This window comes from Diaporthe citri, assembly GCF_014595645.1.
Source record: "Diaporthe citri strain NFHF-8-4 chromosome Unknown scaffold_4, whole genome shotgun sequence".
Taxonomy (NCBI): Eukaryota; Fungi; Ascomycota; class Sordariomycetes; order Diaporthales; family Diaporthaceae; genus Diaporthe; species Diaporthe citri.
In genome coordinates this window covers 3,944,883-3,963,466 of record NW_025064849.1, presented here as the reverse complement: position 1 = coordinate 3,963,466, position 18,584 = coordinate 3,944,883, and the positions used below count along the sequence as shown (strand labels likewise).

At 56.9% G+C, this 18,584-nt stretch overlaps 5 protein-coding genes across 5 annotated transcripts; 4 read left to right on the top strand and 1 right to left on the bottom strand.

Moving 5' to 3' along the window:
* Positions 1 to 1,370: 1,370 nt before the first annotated feature.
* INS49_010239 (uncharacterized protein) lies at positions 1,371 to 4,091 on the top strand (the record flags this gene model as incomplete). Its single annotated transcript, XM_043170965.1, has 3 exons — positions 1,371 to 2,579; positions 2,636 to 3,850; positions 3,927 to 4,091. 3 exons carry the CDS (start codon positions 1,371 to 1,373, stop codon positions 4,089 to 4,091), a joined length of 2,589 nt encoding a protein of 862 aa, XP_043025530.1.
* Positions 4,092 to 5,810: 1,719 nt separating this feature from the next.
* INS49_010238 (uncharacterized protein) lies at positions 5,811 to 6,529 on the top strand (the record flags this gene model as incomplete). The annotated part of the gene is made up of 2 exons (XM_043170964.1): positions 5,811 to 6,145; positions 6,244 to 6,529. The coding sequence occupies 2 exons, from the start codon at positions 5,811 to 5,813 to the stop codon at positions 6,527 to 6,529; spliced, it is 621 nt and encodes a 206-aa protein (XP_043025529.1).
* A 636-nt stretch (positions 6,530 to 7,165) lies between these two features.
* INS49_010237 (uncharacterized protein) lies at positions 7,166 to 10,251 on the top strand (the record flags this gene model as incomplete). The annotated part of the gene is made up of 4 exons (XM_043170963.1): positions 7,166 to 7,473; positions 7,527 to 7,840; positions 8,140 to 9,409; positions 9,498 to 10,251. The coding sequence occupies 4 exons, from the start codon at positions 7,166 to 7,168 to the stop codon at positions 10,249 to 10,251; spliced, it is 2,646 nt and encodes an 881-aa protein (XP_043025528.1).
* Positions 10,252 to 11,977: 1,726 nt separating this feature from the next.
* INS49_010236 (uncharacterized protein) lies at positions 11,978 to 14,345 on the bottom strand (the record flags this gene model as incomplete). Its single annotated transcript, XM_043170962.1, has 4 exons — positions 11,978 to 12,218; positions 12,392 to 12,506; positions 12,720 to 13,905; positions 14,043 to 14,345. The coding sequence occupies 4 exons, from the start codon at positions 14,343 to 14,345 to the stop codon at positions 11,978 to 11,980; spliced, it is 1,845 nt and encodes a 614-aa protein (XP_043025527.1).
* A 2,503-nt stretch (positions 14,346 to 16,848) lies between these two features.
* Positions 16,849 to 18,577, top strand: INS49_010235 (uncharacterized protein; the record flags this gene model as incomplete). The annotated part of the gene is made up of 4 exons (XM_043170961.1): positions 16,849 to 16,938; positions 17,077 to 17,595; positions 17,646 to 18,309; positions 18,372 to 18,577. The coding sequence occupies 4 exons, from the start codon at positions 16,849 to 16,851 to the stop codon at positions 18,575 to 18,577; spliced, it is 1,479 nt and encodes a 492-aa protein (XP_043025526.1).
* Between the last annotated feature and the right edge of the window lie 7 nt (positions 18,578 to 18,584).

Here is an 18,584-nt window from a genome sequence, read left to right as displayed (position 1 = left end):
TTTATTAATGTAGATAGCCCAGACACGGCCTAGACGGCGAGGCCATTGCTGGGTTCAGCCTGTGAGGAGGTGAGCAGATTCGTCGGTCTAGCATTTGATGGTCGGCCGTAGCGCATGCCAGGTTGTCGAGACGCCAACGAGCTTGTCGTCGTCAGCACACGCTGCCTGCCTGCCTGCCTGCCGACCGGCCGTCGCTTTGAAAGAGGAATATCTATCCGTGCGACAAGCGGTCTAATCCTTATCCTCGCGAATTGTTTCCTCAGAGGCGGCCTTGAAGGAAAGTGTTGAGTACCCCGCCGAGGCCAGTGGATTCACTGTCCCAACCAAGACCTCGTCTTGGGACGTTGGTGCTTCGAGGATGGCGGCCGTCACCAGACGACGAAAGTTGGTGCGGTTGGTTTCGAAGAGATCGACCAAGGTTGCTTTGCTCGCTGGGGGATAAATGGGGAAAGGGGGTCAGCAAGGGAGCAGGCAAGCATCGATTTGAAGCAGCGCGATGCTGCACACTGGAGCACCTGGGGATGCCTTAAGTCCGTTAACGCCGGCGCATGACGGGGCTCCCCCAGCACTTCTAGACCATCTGCTTGGTATCATTCAATCAATGATCGCACAGCTCACAAGCAGCCCACGTCTCTGTCTGGGTCGACGTCGTTGCATCGCGGCAGCTGCATGCCCGTTCTGGCGCTACGCCCTTTCTCTGCTAATACACCACTCCACTCTTGTGATCCTGCTGTGGGACGGCGCCGCATATAATCCCGCCGTCGACCGCATTGATCTCTGCGCTCCTTGCCCGGGCTCTGATCCTTCTGCCCTCTTCAGCTCGGCTGGCCTGCGCAGGGACCGTTTCTTTCGCGACGACCGTTCGAACATCCGCCGCACTCGCGCACTTCTGGCCCTCCTGCGACATCCTCTACTACTGCGACTTGCTATACTTGCGCGGATTTCCCATCGCTCTTGCGCCGGGACTTGTTCGGGCTCCAACTTTCTGCTCGTTCTCTTGTCTGGCCTGGCGCGCAAGCCAATTGCTCCGGTGCTTCAGTTTCTGCCCTGCGCGCCCTTTGCCCTTGCTCCAACCCACCCGCTTACCCCGCGACAACGCCCGTGCTGATTGCGATTGATTGCTAGGATTGCGAGGCGCATAATCAATCCTCTGCAGGCTGACGCCGCCGCGCCATCTGTTTGTCTCACTCAAAGCCCAGGCCTGGGTCTTCGACCCCCAAGCGTATCTGTTTCCATTCCCCTTCTGGGGCCGCACGGTCAACATCAAAGACGCTGGGATACGCATTACTTGGGAAGCCGGCTGTCCACTGCACCTCGAGGTCAGCTGCCAGCACCCCGTCCTTAGTCTGAACATTTGGCAACCAAGCCCGATGATGACGCCCACACCACCTTCGAACACGCCCTCCTCAGGGCCGCGCTCCCCCGACCAACACCGGGTTGTGCGCAAACGGAACAGAGTGCCGCTGAGCTGCTATCCATGTCGGTCCAGGAAGCTGAAATGCGACCGGACTCACCCATGCAGCAACTGCGTGAAGCGGGAAGGTGTCGACACTCTGGCTTGCTCCTATGCGACTCCCTCCAACCGCAAGAGGAACCAGAACCAGCAGGGCAATGGCCCTGACGACATGCAGAACCGCATTGACCGGCTGGAAGGCTTGGTCTTGTCCCTGATGCATGGCGGCGCCACCATCTCCTCAGAAGCCGCAGCGGCCGCCGGGGCCGTCACAGCCAGCAGCAGCAGTACGAAATCATCAGGGCCCGGCGGCAACTCAGCAACCCCCAATTCTTCGTCTGCAGGGGTCGGCCAGGATGACGGAGAAATGAGAGACGATGAAGAGGAGGACAGTGATATCGATGACGGGCTGGCCAACTCCCTCGGTGTGCTCAAGGTGGACCCCGACAGGGGAAAGTCTATGTACATTGGGCAGGAACACTGGCACACCATTCTTGCCGACATCTCCGAGGTCAAGAATTACTTCAACAACCACAAGAAGGATCTCGAGAAGAGCTATGAGAAGGTGCTCCTGAGCAAACCGGCGTACGCTCGGAACGGGCCAACATTTTTGATGGGTGCTGCCCCAGCGACGGACGTCGAACTGAGGGCAGAATTGCCTCCCAAATCGGCGGTATTGACACTCTGTGCTCGGTACTTCAATTCCATGGACAATGCGGTCAACATCATCCATGCCCCTACCTTCCACCAGCAGCTGCGCGCGCACTGGCAGGACCCGAGCAAGACGCCGCTCATGTGGCTAGGCTTGCTGTATTCCATCCTGTGCCTGGCAATGTTGAGCTATCACAAGGTCGGGGATGAGCCGCCTGAGTGGAAAGGCAGGACTCTTGAGCTGGCCGCTGAATATCGGTTGCGGACCGTGCAGTGCCTCATCACCGCGGACTACACCAAACCGAGCGAGTACACTGTGGAGACCATGCTTCTCTATGTCTTCGGGGAATTCTCGTCGAGGTGGGACGCGGACCTGTCACTGTGGCTTATTTGCTCCTTGGTGACCCGCGTGGCATTTCGAATGGGTTTCCACAGAGACGCCAAATGGTTTCCATCGCTCACACCATTCCAAGCTGTAAGTGGAACATATTTCCTCGGCATTAGCAGCCAAACTAACACCGCGCGTGACAGGAAATGAGAAGGCGAACATGGGCTCTGGTGAGAATGTCTGATGTTGTCTTTTCACATCAGGTTTCTCTTCCGAGTATGATCTACGATCAGGACTGTGATACGCAATTGCCACATAACATCTTTGACGAAGAATTTGGCCCAGACACCAAAGTACTTCCACCATCTCGGCCAAGCAGTGAGCCGACCCCTGTCAGCTACATGATTGTCAAGGTCAAGCTCTGCCTGGAGCTGGGGAACATACTGCAGGTGACAAACCGGGTTGGGAAGCAGGCAGCATACGACGACATCCTGAGGTTTGACGCCAGGCTGCGGGAACTCAGAGACGAGATCCCTCCGCATCTGAAGATGCAGCCTCTGGAGGGGTGTAACGACCCTCTCACCATGATCGTCGCGAGGTTCAACGTCGATATCTTGTACCTGAAGATAGTATGTCTTTTGCATCGGAAATACCTGGCACGTTCGAGGCACAACCCCAGATACGCGCACTCCAGGCGAAGTGCTATAGAGGCGTCGCTGGAGATGCTACGGCACCTGATCAGCCTGCACCGGGAGTCACAACCCAATGGTCGGCTGCGGGCGATCAAATGGTTTGTTGCATCAATAGCGACAAAGGAGTTCCTCCTGCCCACAATGCTGGTGATTCTCGACTTGCATTTTGACAAGCAGACGGATGGCGCCGGCCGGTGGCGACAAGACTCGCTCTCGGCGAATTTCTGGACTCCGGAGCAGCGCCTAGAGATGGTGCGCAGTCTCGAAACGACGCGAGACATATGGGAGGGCATGACGGATGGGTCGATGGAGGCAGTCAAGGCCTACAACATCATCAAGATTATGCTTGATCAGACCAAGAGCCCCGGGCCGGAAAGCCAGCCCAGCAACGCGCCGTCGGCCGTTCCCCAACAGGCCCCGGCCCCGACAAAGGACGACCTGTTTTCCAACGTAGGCGGTGCCAGTCTGGAGCCGGAGCAGTCGGCGGCCATGACCCTGGGCATGATGTCCTCTGGCGGGCTGACGCCCGATACGGCGGCTGCCTTTGGGGGCGCCATACAGAGCCCCGGGGGGACGACATACCCAGGAATGGACCTGTCGGTACCCCCGGTTGGCGAGGGGACAGGCATGACACCCGACTTCTCGGGTGATCTGGGACTGAACCCCGGGTCGCCCTTTTCGTCCATGTTCGGCAACGGCATGGACATAGGGCAGAATTTCGACTGGGTAAGTTTTGGATCCCATGGCGATGGGGGTTCCCAAATATGGCGATGACAGAGACTGACACATTACATTCCCACAGGATGCACTGCAAAATTATACGGAAAACACCAATTGGGGAACTGAGAACCAGTTTCAGACGTTCTTTGGGGGCGATACGAGCAACATGGGCCAGGGTCGGAGCGGTCCCTCACCCGGCAGCGGGGACGGGTTCTCGTTCAGCACGCCTGGGAGCAGCTCGAAATAGGAGATATGTGTGCTTGAGTACGAACGACCGCATGCAGGTCACTTGGTTGCCTCGGTCGTTTTGGCATGATTTGGTCGGCTGAGGGCGAGGTGTTGGCTGGTTGTTGATTGAAGCAATGGAATCTGGGCCGCGCCCTTTGCATTATGGCTGGGTACAAGGCCTCCGAGCACATGTGCTCCCACGACACAAAAGTCGATAGCGAGGGCAAGGTAACTGGCAGGATTGTACAAAACCAAAATACCCATCTCTCTCCCTCTCTCTGTATCTCTTGCTAGGTGAGCTATTTAGTTAGCAGGAATAGCAAGGTCTACTACAGATATTGCACGTGGTTCAGTCATTACGAAGTGTCAGTCAGGATGCCTCTCTGCATGATGTCGTATTTTTGGTCTGTTCTCCACCTGTCAGGGGCTGATGTGAGCGATCCAGCGAGGCTATGAATCAGACCTTTCAGTCCACTGCTCGTCACCTCTTAATAAAGAGGCATTCGAGCTTCCTGAGTCACCATCCAGGCCCGCCTCCTCAGCCTGGCCATGGATATATGAACGCCCGCCTCGTGTCGGCTGGAGGGCGGGTCGAGCTCAGGGGCAAAGAGGCTGTTTCCCTCCAAAACCGCCCTCGGCCAGAGTGCGGCAGACAGAGACAGAACATGCGATTTTCAATGTGAGATCCCGTGAACCGCTGTGCCGGCTGGGAACCCCGTATTTCGTGCTGACTGTGTTTGATTCCTATATGGCGGCGAGGCAGCCAATCGATCTGCTGATGCCCGCCCCTTCGCAGACTGGCGGCTCCCCCTGAGCTGGTTTGTTTCGAACGTAATGCACACCGGCTCAGGCACTCTTAGGCCCGTTTCGCCGGCCTAGGTTCCACCCCAGGTCCGCGGCGCTGATTGGCCCACAACGGGAAACAAAGTTGTCTCCTTGGCGGTGGGGACTCCCTGCAGCCCCTGCCCCCCCCAGCTCGGTTCGTCCCTTGGGGTTACTGTGGCTGGCCGGGGCCTATCCCACCAACACCGTAGAATCCACAAGTGACGGACCAGGGGTCATTGTTGGCTCAACGCCAATGGATCTGCCGGCACCTGGGGTGGTGATCGCCACCCTTTGACAGAAAGCTTGCTTGTCCCGTGAGGCCCGACGGGGACCAGGGATACAACGACGGTGGTGGTCTGCTTCTGCCAGCCAGCTCGCCCGGTTCGGGCCTGTTTGGGTACTCAGGGGAGGGAGATCGTCTAGGTGGAAGGAGGGACGGACGGAATTTGTTGAAAAGGCTCGAGTGAGCCACAGGTTTGTTCGATCCAGTGATGCTCACGATCCTCTCACTCACTCTTTTCTCATCATCGGATCCCTAGCAAGCCTCGGAAACTCCATCAGCACCGTGTGTTGCCTCGCCTCTCTCTCCCAACCGTCCACATTCTTTCCTTTGAGGCGCTGTGCCCGCTGTTGCTTGTCTTGTCTGCTGCTCCTGGCCGAGCACTTACAATCTCATTCACTTTGTCGCCCGCCGTTGACATTGAACGACAACCGGCATTGTACAAAGCATCTTCCGTCCCTCATTGTCCATAAACTTGAGTGCCTCTTCTTAGTCACTCGTGCCGCTAGCATATAGCAACAGAGTGTTGTTATATTGTCTGTCTCGAACATCCCCGCAGCATCCAAGAGACCATTCTCTCCATCTGAACATACTCCACCAACAACAACATTATCACATCACAACAACGACAAAATGCAATTCCAGCACCTCACCACTCTGCTCACCTTCGCAGGTGCAGCCCTGGCTCTCCCGACCGCCACCACGCCCAGCAAGGCCCTGGGCAAGCGCGAGGCCACCCAAGTCCTGTTGGACATCATGCCCAAGTCCAGCTCGTGCGACGGTCGAGGCGACGAGTGCCGCACCGCCACCCAGGCCGCCTCCCACCTCGTCCAGGCCATGACCAAGTACAACACCACCGCACCCATGGAGCAGGCGGGCATCCTGTCCCTCATAGCGTACGAGTCCCTGGAGATGCAGTACAAGAAGAACCTCAACAACGCCGCCGCCGGGCAAGGCACTAGCAACATGTAAGTCGAGCTATTCGACTCTCTCTTTCGGGATTTGCTCTCTCCCCAATCACTTACTTTTTGACACCGTGCTGACCAAGTATCTTCAACCCAAACAGGCAGATGGGCAACTACAACGTCCAGTACGCCAACAGCATCCCCGAGCTGGCGGCCAAGAGCCCCACCGAGTCCACCGTGCTCGACCTGGTCACGGCCGACGAGTACAACTTCGGCACGGGCCCCTGGTTCTACGCGACCCAGTGCGAGACCGCCCACGCCGCCACCAGCGGCAAGCCGGACGACTGGTTCCAGGCGTACATGAGCTGCGTGGGAGTCAGCACGGGTTCCCAGCCCGAACGCCTGACGTACTGGAACAGTGCGAAGACTGCATTTTCCCTTGCCTGAGGCGTTTCGACAAGGTGCGCAAGGGGTAGGGAGATTTGGGGACATGTGCTAGGGAGACCCAGGCGTTTATGCTGCGATTTTTAACTTTCTGGGGTCCGTTTTTGAGGTGGTCAATTCTTGCGGAACCGTACCGTTTAGTTATGAGTTCATGAAAAATACCCAGTTTTCGATTTATTCAAATATTGCATCTTGTGTAGGTCAGGTTAATCAGAGGTGTAAGTGTGCTCGTGGTGTAAGTGCCGTCCCTTTTGCTGCTTCTTCACCCCAGTCCGACGACTGAGGTATTGAAACACCGAATTTTGGGGCAGGATGATGAGATACTCAAAACACCGAGATAATTGGGTGCGCAGAAGATTCGCAATCACACCCGAACGCAGAAGCCGCGATACAGGTGAGGTCTACGCACAAGCGGGCCACTGAAACGTTGGTCCCCATAGTTATCTGTATCCATCCGCTGCAACCTCGCCGCGCACATGCTTGCTGGCCTCGGAACTAGAGCCAACAACCCCCTAAACCTTGTTATCACGACCAACATCCTCCCCCACCAGCCAGCCTTCCTCTGCCCCCAAACGCAACGCACAGGCCGTACGTTCGTCCGACAGGAAACTGACCCCCTAAAAACTTCACACCCCGAGCATGATGGCTGGCGATAGCGACTTCCGCGTGGTGATCGCGGGGGCCAGCATCGCGGGGCTCAGCCTGGCGCTGGCGCTGGAGCGGGCCGGCGTCGACTTCGTGGTGCTCGAGGCGCACCCGTCCGTCGCGCCCCAGGTCGGTGCCAGCATCGCCGTGCTGCCGAGCGGCGCGCGGGTGCTGGACCAGCTGGGCTGCTACGCCGACGTCGCCGCGCTGCTCGGCTGCTCCACCGACAACTTCATAATCCGCGACGCCGGCGGCGCGAAGTTGATCCACATTGAGAACTTGGAGGAGCACCTGGTGCAGCGGTTGGTGGCTCTCTTATGTTTCCTTTGTTTCCTTTCCACACGCGCGCACACAGACACACATACGATGTGCTCCCGTGGCTCCTGAGGCTGACTGGGTGGATTTGTTTGGGGACGGCCCTTAGCCATGGGTACCCCATGATCTTCCTCGAGAGGAGGATGGTCATCGATGTGCTGCACAAGCACATCCGCCAGAAGGACAAGGTCCTGACGTCCCGGCGGGTCGTCGGCTTCGAGATGGACGAGCACAGCGTGTCTGTCGAGTGCCAGGACGGCTCTGTCCACCGGGGGAGTATCCTCATCGGGGCGGACGGCATCCGCAGCACTGTAGGCCGGCAGATGTTGCAGCTGAGCGGAAGTTCCAAGAAAGGTAAATATGCTTTTCGTACTTCTCTGGTAGCTCTGATGATGCTCTCTATGCTGCGGCCTGTCCTCTGTGGGGCGCCTTGTCTGCTTGAAGTGATGTGTCCATTAATTTCGAAAGCTGCCCAATACTTACCGTGTGGAAATATGCTTCATGCTCTACGGCCTGTTCTTTTCCTTCGAAAGTACCTACGTGCAATTAGCTTAGGCTTCCTAGTATCGATGTACGGCCAAGGGAGCGCCTAAAAATCCAAGCACCATGTTATGTAAACAGTGTGTTTCGCCCACTGCTAACGAGCTCCCCAGAATTCCCCGTCCAGTACAGATGCCTCTTCGGCATCTCGGACAGAGTGCCCGGCATTGCTGAGGACGCCATGCACCATGTCACCAACTACTCGTCGTCGCTCTTCGCCTCCTCGGGGCCCAACGACCGCACGTACTGGTGCCTGTTCCACAACCTTGGCGATACGTATTATGGCGACGCACTACCTCCCTACGGCGAAAAGGAAGAGGCCGAGACTGCGAGGGTCCATGGCTCTGATGCTGTCACGGATACGGTGAAGTTCTCGGACCTGTACGAGCGGCGGATCGCGAGCGTGAGCACACCGCTGCATGAGGGCGTGCTGGATGAGTGGTACGAAAGGCGGTGCCTGGTCGTCGGTGACGCAGTGCACAAGGTTATAGATCCTCACCCGACCGCTTCAGCGACTAGCAAGTATCCCAAGACTGACTGGTACCAGTTCAACCCCATAGTCGGGCTCGGGGGCATGAGCGCACTGGAGACGACCGCCGTGCTCACAAACAACCTCATCGCCCTCTTGAAGTCATCTCCCAATCCATCCCGAGCTGAGATCGAGTCCGCCTTCGCCAAAACCCAGGAGTCCCGCCGGCCTCGCGCGAAAGCGCTGGTCGACGCCTCGACGCAGACTCAGCGCCGCTTCGCCATGGAGTCACCGTGGCTGCGCTTCATGAACATGTACTTCCATCCAGCCCAGGGATCGCGGTCCGCGCTGCGGCTGCTGTCCGAGGCATACCCTGGCGCGCCCGGCCTCGACGTCGCCGCCGCAAGGAAGGAGGGAGTACCGCCGCCGGCGAAGGGTGCGGCGATGCCGGCGTGGCTCGCTGCCCGACCGGCCCTCCGTGCGCTGCCGTACGAGGACGAGCTACTCCGGGCGCCCGGGCCAAGGACGGCGTTCGTGAGCCTGGTCACCACCGCGGCGCTCGTTGGCCTGGGCCTGTTGGGGGTGCAGCTGCTGCTGTACACGTCCCTTGCGAACGGGACCTTCAGGCTCGTGGACGAAGCGGTCTGGCAGAGGAGCGTCGAGGTGCCGGGGAAGGGCATGGTCGACCTGAAGGACCCGTTCGGGACCGCAGGCATATTCTCCGGGCTCGGCGAGCTGCTGACGACGCTGGTCGCCGTGTTCCTGCCGCTTGTCGCGGAAGACGTGACGAACGTGACGAGCCTCGAGAGGAAGCTGCACGCCGGCTACTTCCTCGTGTCTGTATTTCTGCCCATCATCGCCGTGATACTGGTCGAGGGTAGCAGGAAGAGGAATGTCTGGTCGCTGATCTGGAGGTAAGTCACTCTCCCACAGTGGCCCCAGCTGAACAACAAACACCCTCATAGAAGGCATGCTAACAATTGCGTTTCCTTGCACCCACAGCCCCAGCATCTGGCTCACCCTGGCGCAACTCTTCGGCCTCGGCCTCATCATGCCCTTCTACGTCCTCGCATTCTTCTTCAGCTCCTCGCAGACGGCCTACTGGATGCCCGCTGAGCGCTTCGTCCCCGAGCGCTTTAGCAGGGCGGCCCTTCCCGCCCTGGCCCTGGGATTCCTCGCCCCGTCGGCGTTGATGGCCGCGCCGATGGTGTCTGCTGGAGTCCAAGAGTACACCCAGCAGATCATCGCATTCTGGCAGGTCACGCCTGTATTGACGTCGTGGCTGGCCGAGGGGATCGCGAAGTCTCTGGGAGGGTCGGCGAGTGGTGGCAAGCGGAGGCCCTTGGAGGATTATGCTGGGCTGGACGTCGCGAACCTGAACAGGCTTTACGGTGCTGTCTTCTTCGTGGCCGCCAGTACGCATGCTGTGGTCATGCTCGCTGTCGTTTGGGTCGTCAGGCTGTCCGTCGCTGGCATCTTTCTGCCTGGCCAGACCGTGGGACCAGTGGGTAGCATCGTGGAGGGCGTGAGCATTTTCATCAAGTACGACCTCCTCTTGACTGTTGCGGCGACGATCGTACTGTGTGTGGTCAATCTTATGGAGATGAAGCGGGTGGGACTTATCGAGGGCTCGACGTTGAAACGGATAGGCTGGCTCGTCGCCGGTTGTGCTGCCGTTGGACCTGGGGCAACGCTGGTCGGTCTTTGGAAGTGGAGGGAGAGAAAGACGGCGAGGCCTGAGCTGAAGGCTAGATGAAGATGATATGTGCTCGACTGAAACTTCAGCACATGGCAAAATGTAGATGAAAGATTCAATAGACTGAGCCAGATCATGCTTTGAGCAACAGCCGCTCTCATTCTCCCCATGTTCTACTCTCATCGTTCACACAAGTAGGCAAAATGTCTTCAAACACGAGGCCAAATCCCACTGGGCACAGGCTTTCTCAAACGGCAGACTCTTGGGTCACACTCGTTTCCGTTTTAGAAGCAGGCATATCAGCTTATAGGCAAAAGGGAGGGGGCAAAAAAGAGCACCACTAATCCTTGATTGAAGATCAAGGTAACAATTTTCACGAAACAAGCAGCAACCAGAGCCCAATCGTCAAGCAGATATGTGTGTAGGAGGGAGGAAGGGGTCATACTTACTTCACCGGAAATTGAACTTTGGGATTGACTGGGGTGTCGAACTTTTTTTTTGGATTGACTAGAGTTTCGAACACACGGCTCTGCGATCGGGTTAGCATTGTCAGAATTGGTTTGATCAGCTAGACGACTGGGCTACTGGGTTGTGGAAACGGCAGCTTTACGTTGTTTAAAAGGGAGAGACACTGGCAGCTTTCCGCGAGTGGATGGGGAGAGAGAAGAGATAGCGAGGCCTGAGCAAGACACATAAGTCACTGAGATTGCTCTCGGGCAAGGAAACTCCATGCTCACGTTATTACTGATGAAGCGTTATTGGTCGTGGCTCTGTGATAGCCTGGGTCTGACGGTGTCTGGTTCTGCAAGCTGTGCCCTCCATCATGACAGCACACTCGCGTCTCCTCCACTCAAGCCTTTGAATTAACCTCCGAGAAGCTCCAAACTCATCTTGGGCACTCATCACACTTCCTCACACAGCCAATTTACTCAAGCGCACACTCACTTGAGACTTAACTAAGGACACAAGCACATCTACAACTCACGCAGGGTTCAAGGCTCATCTTGTGACAGATCTCAGTTGAAACTCTACAAGTGCACAGAAGTAAAGTATCAGGGAAAAAGATTGATTAAAAAAATAGAGGTGTCCTATTGCGCAACCCATGAGGGTGTGCACGAAGCAGGAGTCATCACCGAGTAGCAGCATCACCCAGAGTCCAGTCGTCAAGCAGATTTGTGTGTGATGTGTGTGTGTGAGTGTGTTTGGGGGGGGGGGGAGGCGGGGGCGTTTATACTTACTCTGCTGGAGATGTCTCTTGCCACTGGGGTGCAGCAATGACTGGTAGCAGCCTTGGTTGGCAACCGAAGGGTTGCCTCGTTGGGGCTGGCCATGCTCCCTCAGGAGTAACTAACATGGACTTTGGGTTACTTGACCTTCCGGTCGAACACACAGCTCTGTGATCTGGTTAGCATTTTTGTGAATGTGAGTCTAGCTGCTTGACGGCTGGGCTACTGGGCTGTAAAAATTGGCGGTTTTCGTCGTCTAAATGGGAGCGACCTGGTGGCTGACGAGGCTGCTGGTGACTGGCGAGCAGCTCCCTCGGAACTTGAGCCTTAGCAGCCTGGTCCCTTGATGCGCAATGGCAGAATTGACCAGAGAATTGAGCTTCAGCAGAATGTTGTGAAGTGATATATGGCTTCTATTGAACATCTTCATCGCCTATCGGCATAGTTGGCTTTTCACATGTCCATGAGGAAACGACCCAGAAGAGAACTATGTACCACCACATCAATCACAAAGCCAAACCCCTTTCCGTAAATACCGAATCAGCTCAAGCCTGTCAGGCTTAAGTCTGCCAGCTTGACGCCACGGTAGTAGCAGAGCAGGGCACAGTCAGGGTGTGATTCGGGTCAGCCTCCCAGGTGACAGTCGACCCAGCGACCTTGATGAACTTGTACTTGGCCACGCTTCCCGGCGCGAGGTTGACGGTGACATCCCACAGCGGGCTGCTGGCGGTGTACTTGGAGGCGCCTAGCGCGACAGCTTTGCTGGTGTCCCAGCTCCCTAGGGCTGCGACGTCGCCGGATCTGCAAGTGTGGGCGAGGTGGCATCGCGTCAGTCTTCGGCTCTTTCTGCTCGGCCACCGCAGTCCGAGCTAAGAACCACCAACCCGGCGCGTGCGTGGACACGTGCGGGCGGATGGGACGTCACGAGACAGCAACGTGACTTCCTGAGTGGGGGCAGGGGGAAAAGTGCTTACAACTTGATCGTCGTCCCGTAGGAGGTTGTCACGAGCTCGTTGAAGGTGACGGGGACAGACGTGGCGGTACATCCCGGTGCGGTTGTCGTGGCGGTCGGCGTGGCTGATCCTCCTCCTGGCCTGGTTTAGAAAATGCCTTCAGGGCTTTCTACTTCCTCCATTCTTTTCATTTGCAAGCATTGACATGCATGTGAAAGATGCAAAGTTCCTCCCCATAGGGATGAACCTAGTAAATTGATCTCTTCCCCTCGCCCGGCTTTTAATCTTTTCCTCCTTTTCCCCACACCCTCCTTCCTTTTTGCTTGTGAAAGTATGGAATTTTACTCACCACAGATGCCACTCCCACTGAGCTGTGCGGTAGGGTAGAACACCCTCGGAACACCGCCGCTAATGGTCACGGCCAGGTTCCCGCTCGAACCGGCGGTGAAAGAAGTGCAGCTCATCACGTCCGTCAGCGCCTGGCCAGAAGTGAAACCCGTGTTCGCACCCGTGAGCGTCACTGTCGTACTCGAGCCCGAGCCGACGTTGCTGTACACGCCGACGACCTGGCTTCCGGTGCTCCCCTTGCGCATGCCGATGGTGTGGGTGTCCGTGTAGATTGGCCAGGCCGAGTAGTCCAGGTATGATGAGTCCTTTGAGATGGCCAGCTTGCGAATGGCGTTCAGATCGGTGATCCACTTGTACAGCTCTGAAGAGGTGGAGTAGCCAGACAGCCAGATGGCCTCCCTGTTGTTGGGGGTATCGCCGCCACGGTAGTGTTGCTCTTGGCCCTCATATATGATCGGGATGCCATCCATGAGCATCGTGAATGCGATCGCGCTCTTGGCGAGGCTCATGTCGCTGGTGAGGGAGGGGAAGCGGGCATTGTCGTGGTTCTCCAGGAATGAGCCGTACAGGCTCAGATCGGCTGCCTGACTCTTCATGGTATTGATGCCATTGGCTAGGTCTGATATGCTGCCGGAGGTCGATGAAAAGGCTCGGGTGATCCAGTAGAACGCAGGGTAGTTTACCAATCCACTGATGTACTGCTGGTAAGGCATGACATAGGATGGGTCACCATTGAACACTTCGCCAACGATGTAGACACCGGATGCGTCCTCAAAGCTGGACAAGTGGGTATTGTCGACATGCTTGGCGCTATCAAGCCGAATTCCATCGATCTTGTAGGTGGCCACGACATCCTTGATCCAACTATTGAGGGTGTCCCTGACGTAGCTGTCCTCAGTGCGCAGGTCAGGGAGTGACACGACTTCACTGCCTTGCCAGCATACCTGGATCGAGGTCTGATTATTGTAGTCGATGGAGCATGGGTCGTGGAAATATGACTTGGAGTTGAAGGGCTCGTAGGTGCTGTAGTCAACACAGCTACTGCAACCGTTCCACGCGTAGTGATTTGTGACGACGTCCAACATCAGGTACATTCCCCGACTGTGGAGAGCAGCAGAAAGCGAGACGAGGTCATCAGATGTGCCGAAGGCTGAGTTGACTGCGTACATGTCCTGTGCCCAGTAGCCCTGAAGCATTCATCGTCAGCCAACCTTCCTCTGACAGGAAAAACGCAGGTACTCCAGGCTTCGATCTTCGTCTTCTTCTTCTGGAGACCGAGCGAGATGGAATTAATTGGAAGGGCCAGTCATCGATGTTTTCTCACATGGTACGACGAGCCGTCGGTAGTGTCACCAGATATCTGCTCGACAAAGGGCGAAATCCATATTGCTGTGAAGCCCATCCCCTGGATGTAATCCAACTTGCTGATCAAACCCTTCCATGTGCCACCACAGTAGACTCCTTTGGAGGAATCACAAGATGCAGTGGTCGACAAATCCGTTCGAGCAAACCGGTCAGTCATGACCTGGTAAATGCTCTGGGCTCTCCATCCTGCGGGCGTGAGGGACGTGGCTGGCGCAACAAAGGCAGCTGCTACGAGGAGGGGGAGAAGAGATCCGAGAACCATGGTGAAATACTGGACAGAGGAGGCTTGGAATGAAGAGAAGGGCACGATCTGTGTATCTCGCAGCTTTGGATACCAACACAGCTCCTGAAATTCAGTCACCCGCTGGCCTTGAGCCGTTTTATATCACAAAATCGTCGAGACCGAACTTGGGGTGAGATCAAAAATAAAATAGTTCTCATTCACTGGAACACATTCGCTCTTGTGACCACTCACTCGGGCGGACCCTGACTCCTCCTCTCATGCCACCATTCTTGCAACGCCCTGGAGAATTACATGTGCAAGACCGTTTTCTTCCGGAACAAGAAGCCGCGTGGTTAACCCCGGCGCCGCACGCGGTCTTAGCGACGTGAAGCCGCAAGTGACCCCCAAGTGGGTGGCGGACAGGAGAAGAGCGCATCTCGCCGATGACCACTTTAGCCCATATTCGGCAGGTTGGAGAAGAACGGATGCGGATAGAGTTGGGTGTCTGAAGGCGTGATTGGCAAGAATGAGCGGTAGAGAGCGAAAGACGGGCAAGGACAAGAATCGTTAACGGGCCGACCCAGGAAGAACGTGTTGCTGGAGCGAATCACGAATGGAAGGCTGGTGTAAGTGGCTGCAAGGTGGTCAGCTGGGAGTGTCTCATGAAACGCCTATGTGAGTTATGGAGGCGGAGGGGGGTGAAGATGACAACTCAATTACCCCAACTCCCTAGTCAGGGCTTACATGGTCCCGCCGTCTTAGTTCCCCGGAGTCACGATTGAAAGGTGTTGTCGCTCGCTAGCGGCAAGGAATGGTGACGAGACGGGTGTTGTGGGGGTATGTGGAAAGGCAAGTCCATGATGACATATCAGGTAGCGAGCTGCAGGTACAGCAGAAACGGCCGAAATCCAACCGGCTGGGTGGTGGCCACGTGCCCCAGTCACCCCGAGACCTCGCCGTCAATTTGCTTGTGAACTTCCTCATATCATCGAGGTGAAGCAGTCGGACCGGCGTAAAAAGGGTCATGAAGATCGGTTGTCAACTTGAGCTCGACCCTCGGCAACTGCAGCAAAGGGCCGAAGACGCCCGCACCACGCGCTGGTGACTGTATGCGCCTCGGCCTGCCAGCTCCGAGCTCGACATTCGGCTATACAGCCGATGAGGCAGGTGGAATAGTCGGTGGGCTTCGACATGGGCACGGAAGATGCTGCCGAAAGCGGGCACGCTCCCGCTGCCCTCCACGGCAAGCTTTCGGCGGGATGTTGTTGCCCAGAGCGAGGTGAAGCCGTGAGACAAGGCCGCGGGAGATGTGCGGGATTGCTTCCCGTAATGGTGTTACCCCACAGGCTCTTCCAGACAGCCGGACAGGGCCAATCTCTTTGACAGGATGCTTGGGCATGTCTGGCCAGTCGTCCTCATCGAGAACAAAACGGTATGGCTTCAGGATGAGGGGAGGGGAAGCAGCACACCTAAACTTTCCGTTATTCCTAGCCTGATAACGACAACTCTGTCATCAGGACCATGGCTTTCTGTCTGAACACATATTTCTGGTTCAGGGGGTTCCTGACCGACTGCCCATCAACTTCGCTTGAGAAACACCAGGAAACCCAACGGGGACTATGGAACAGCCAGGGTGGATCTTCTTGCGAGGCGTCGAACAGAGCTGGCTAAGTGCCACAGAGTCAGTTGTCCCATCATCGTAGATGGATTGGGCACCGGGTCCAGGTCTCCTGATATCATGTAGCCAACGTGCAAGACCGAGTGAGGCTTGTGAGTGTCAGAGGAATGTCTGCTGGACGACGCCGGTAGGTTGTCTCATCGTCAACTTGGGATCAGAAAGACATCCTCTGCAGTGAGGTTAAAGCTAGTCATTGCTGAGTGAGGAGGTGGCTGCAATAGCTGGATGCCACCGCCCCCAATTCAAGCCACCATTTATGGTGCTGATGACGCCGTGGGTTGCCTGACGTGATGAACAGGGCTGGTCTCGTGGGGAGCACTATGCTGTGATTCTCCAGAGCTTGAGAGAGAGAAGTCGTTCACAGCAACAATGACCCCCTCCCAACTAGAGTAGGCATTGCGTACCCTTGCCTGCCTCCTGCCTGCCTGCCTGCTACCCAAGCCCAGCCCAGCCTAGACCAGCCTCTGCCCCTGCCTCTGCCTGCTGTTGCCCAGTTGCCCGGTGTAAGTGCTAGCGCCCGCCATGAGCGTTGCATGTCTCCACTTTGGTCCACTTTAGCTCCGGTGATTGGTCCATGGCCCTGCAGATGCGCCGCTTATCGTCTATCGGTGGATCCAAACTTTTTCAAAAAATCTCGAGGCCGGTTCTTTCTTCTCAAGGGTCCGAGTTCAGTTTCCATCCTGTTTCCTCTACTCGTTGAAGCGCAAGCAAATTTTCGCCCTCACCTTCCATTTTCCCAACTTCTGCTCGGCATCACTCAGCTGCGCATCTTCCTTGTCTATTCAGTCTGTCTTTTTTGCATGGGCAGTTCGAAGATCTTTCTCCCAAAACCCCCAGCCACATCGTTAGACCCCTCTGTCCACCATGTCTCCCCTGCAGCCGGTCGCCCTCTTCGGGCTTGAGGTCCCTCCAGGAGACATTCTGGTCCCCGTCAGCCAGTCCTTCCCTGCCACTGTGAGTACTCCTTGTATTAATCCTACAATCCGCAATTGCTCCAAGAGCCAGGCAACATCAAGCGATGGTCTCTAGCTTGTTCAATCGCTTTTCGCGAACACATTCCGCCTCCGGCGACGGGATCGCTGACAAGGGCAGGTCCGTATCACCATGGCAGCCATTGACCCCACAGAAGAGGTTGAGGAAGACGCCGAGGTTCCCCGTCGGCCCCGGTCTACCCTGAAGCTTGTCAAGCAGTCGATTGGCGACCTCGACGGCGAGTCTGATGAGGACGACGAGTATCTGCGCGATCTGCTCCTGGGTGGAGGCGACGACGATGAGGACGACTCCGAGGATGACGATGAGGAGACCAACGGCGGCCCCAGCGACCCCTCAAAGTCCAAGAAGGCCCGCCAGGCCGCAGCTCTCAAGGAGCTGCTGGATGCCACCAAGGACGAGGAGGACTCTGATGAGGAGATGGCTGATGCCGCCTCGGGCAAGAAGAAGGGCAAGAAGGCCGCCCCCAAGGCTGCCAACACGAAGGGCAAGGCTAAGGCTGTTGAGGAGGAGGAGGAGGAGGAGGAGGAGTCCGAGGACGACGACGAAGACGATGAGGACGATGAGCTTGCCGGCCTTGACCTTGAGCAGTTCGTTGTTTGCACTCTTGACACGGAGGCTGTGAGTATTGACGCTGCGCATACGGTCGGCTACCGCTAACAACTCCACAGCACTACCAGCAGCCCCTGGAGCTCACTATCGGCGAGGAGGAGAAGGCATTCTTCGTCAACTCCGGTACCCATACCATCTACGTCACGGGTAACTACGTTATCAACGAGGACCAGGCCTCCGACAGCGAGGACGAGGACTCCGACGACGATGAGTACGACCTGCCCCCCGAGCTCGATGAGCTCGTCGGCGACGAGTCCGAGGATGAGCTGGATGACATCGATGGCGCCGGCCGTGTCGAGGAGATAGACACTGATGAGGAGGAGGTGCCCAAGCTGGTCGAGACGAAGAAGGGTAAGAACAAGCGCGCTGCCGAGGATGCCGCCGAGGGCCTGGACGAGTTGATCGCCAAGGAGGGCAAGGAGGACGCCAAGCTCAGCAAGAAGCAAGCCAAGAAGCTCAAGAACAACGAGGGCAAGGCTGTCGCCGCCGAGAAGGACACACCAAAGTCGGAGAAGAAGGTCCAGTTCGCCAAGAACCTGGAGCAAGGCCCCACTGGCTCCCCTGCTGAGAAAGGCAAGAAGGCGACTCCCACTGGCGGCGTTGAGGTCGTCCAGGGTGTGAAGATCGATGACCGCAAGGTCGGTGCCGGTCGGACTGCCAAGAGCGGTGATAAGGTCGGCATGCGTTACATTGGCAAGCTCGATAACGGCAAGGTCTTCGACTGTAAGTCATGCGCCCTGTAAATGTGCAAGCCGCAGGGCATAGGTGCTGACATAGTGACACAGCAAACAAGAAGGGGGCGCCATTCTCCTTCAAGCTCGGAAAGGGCGAGGTCATCAAGGGATGGGACATCGGTGTTGCTGGCATGGCCGTCGGTGGCGAGCGCCGACTGACCATTCCCGCTCATCATGCCTACGGCAGCAAGGGTGTGCCAGGCATCCCTCCCAACAGCACCTTGACCTTTGATGTCAAGCTTCTCGAGATCAAGTAAGCTGTTA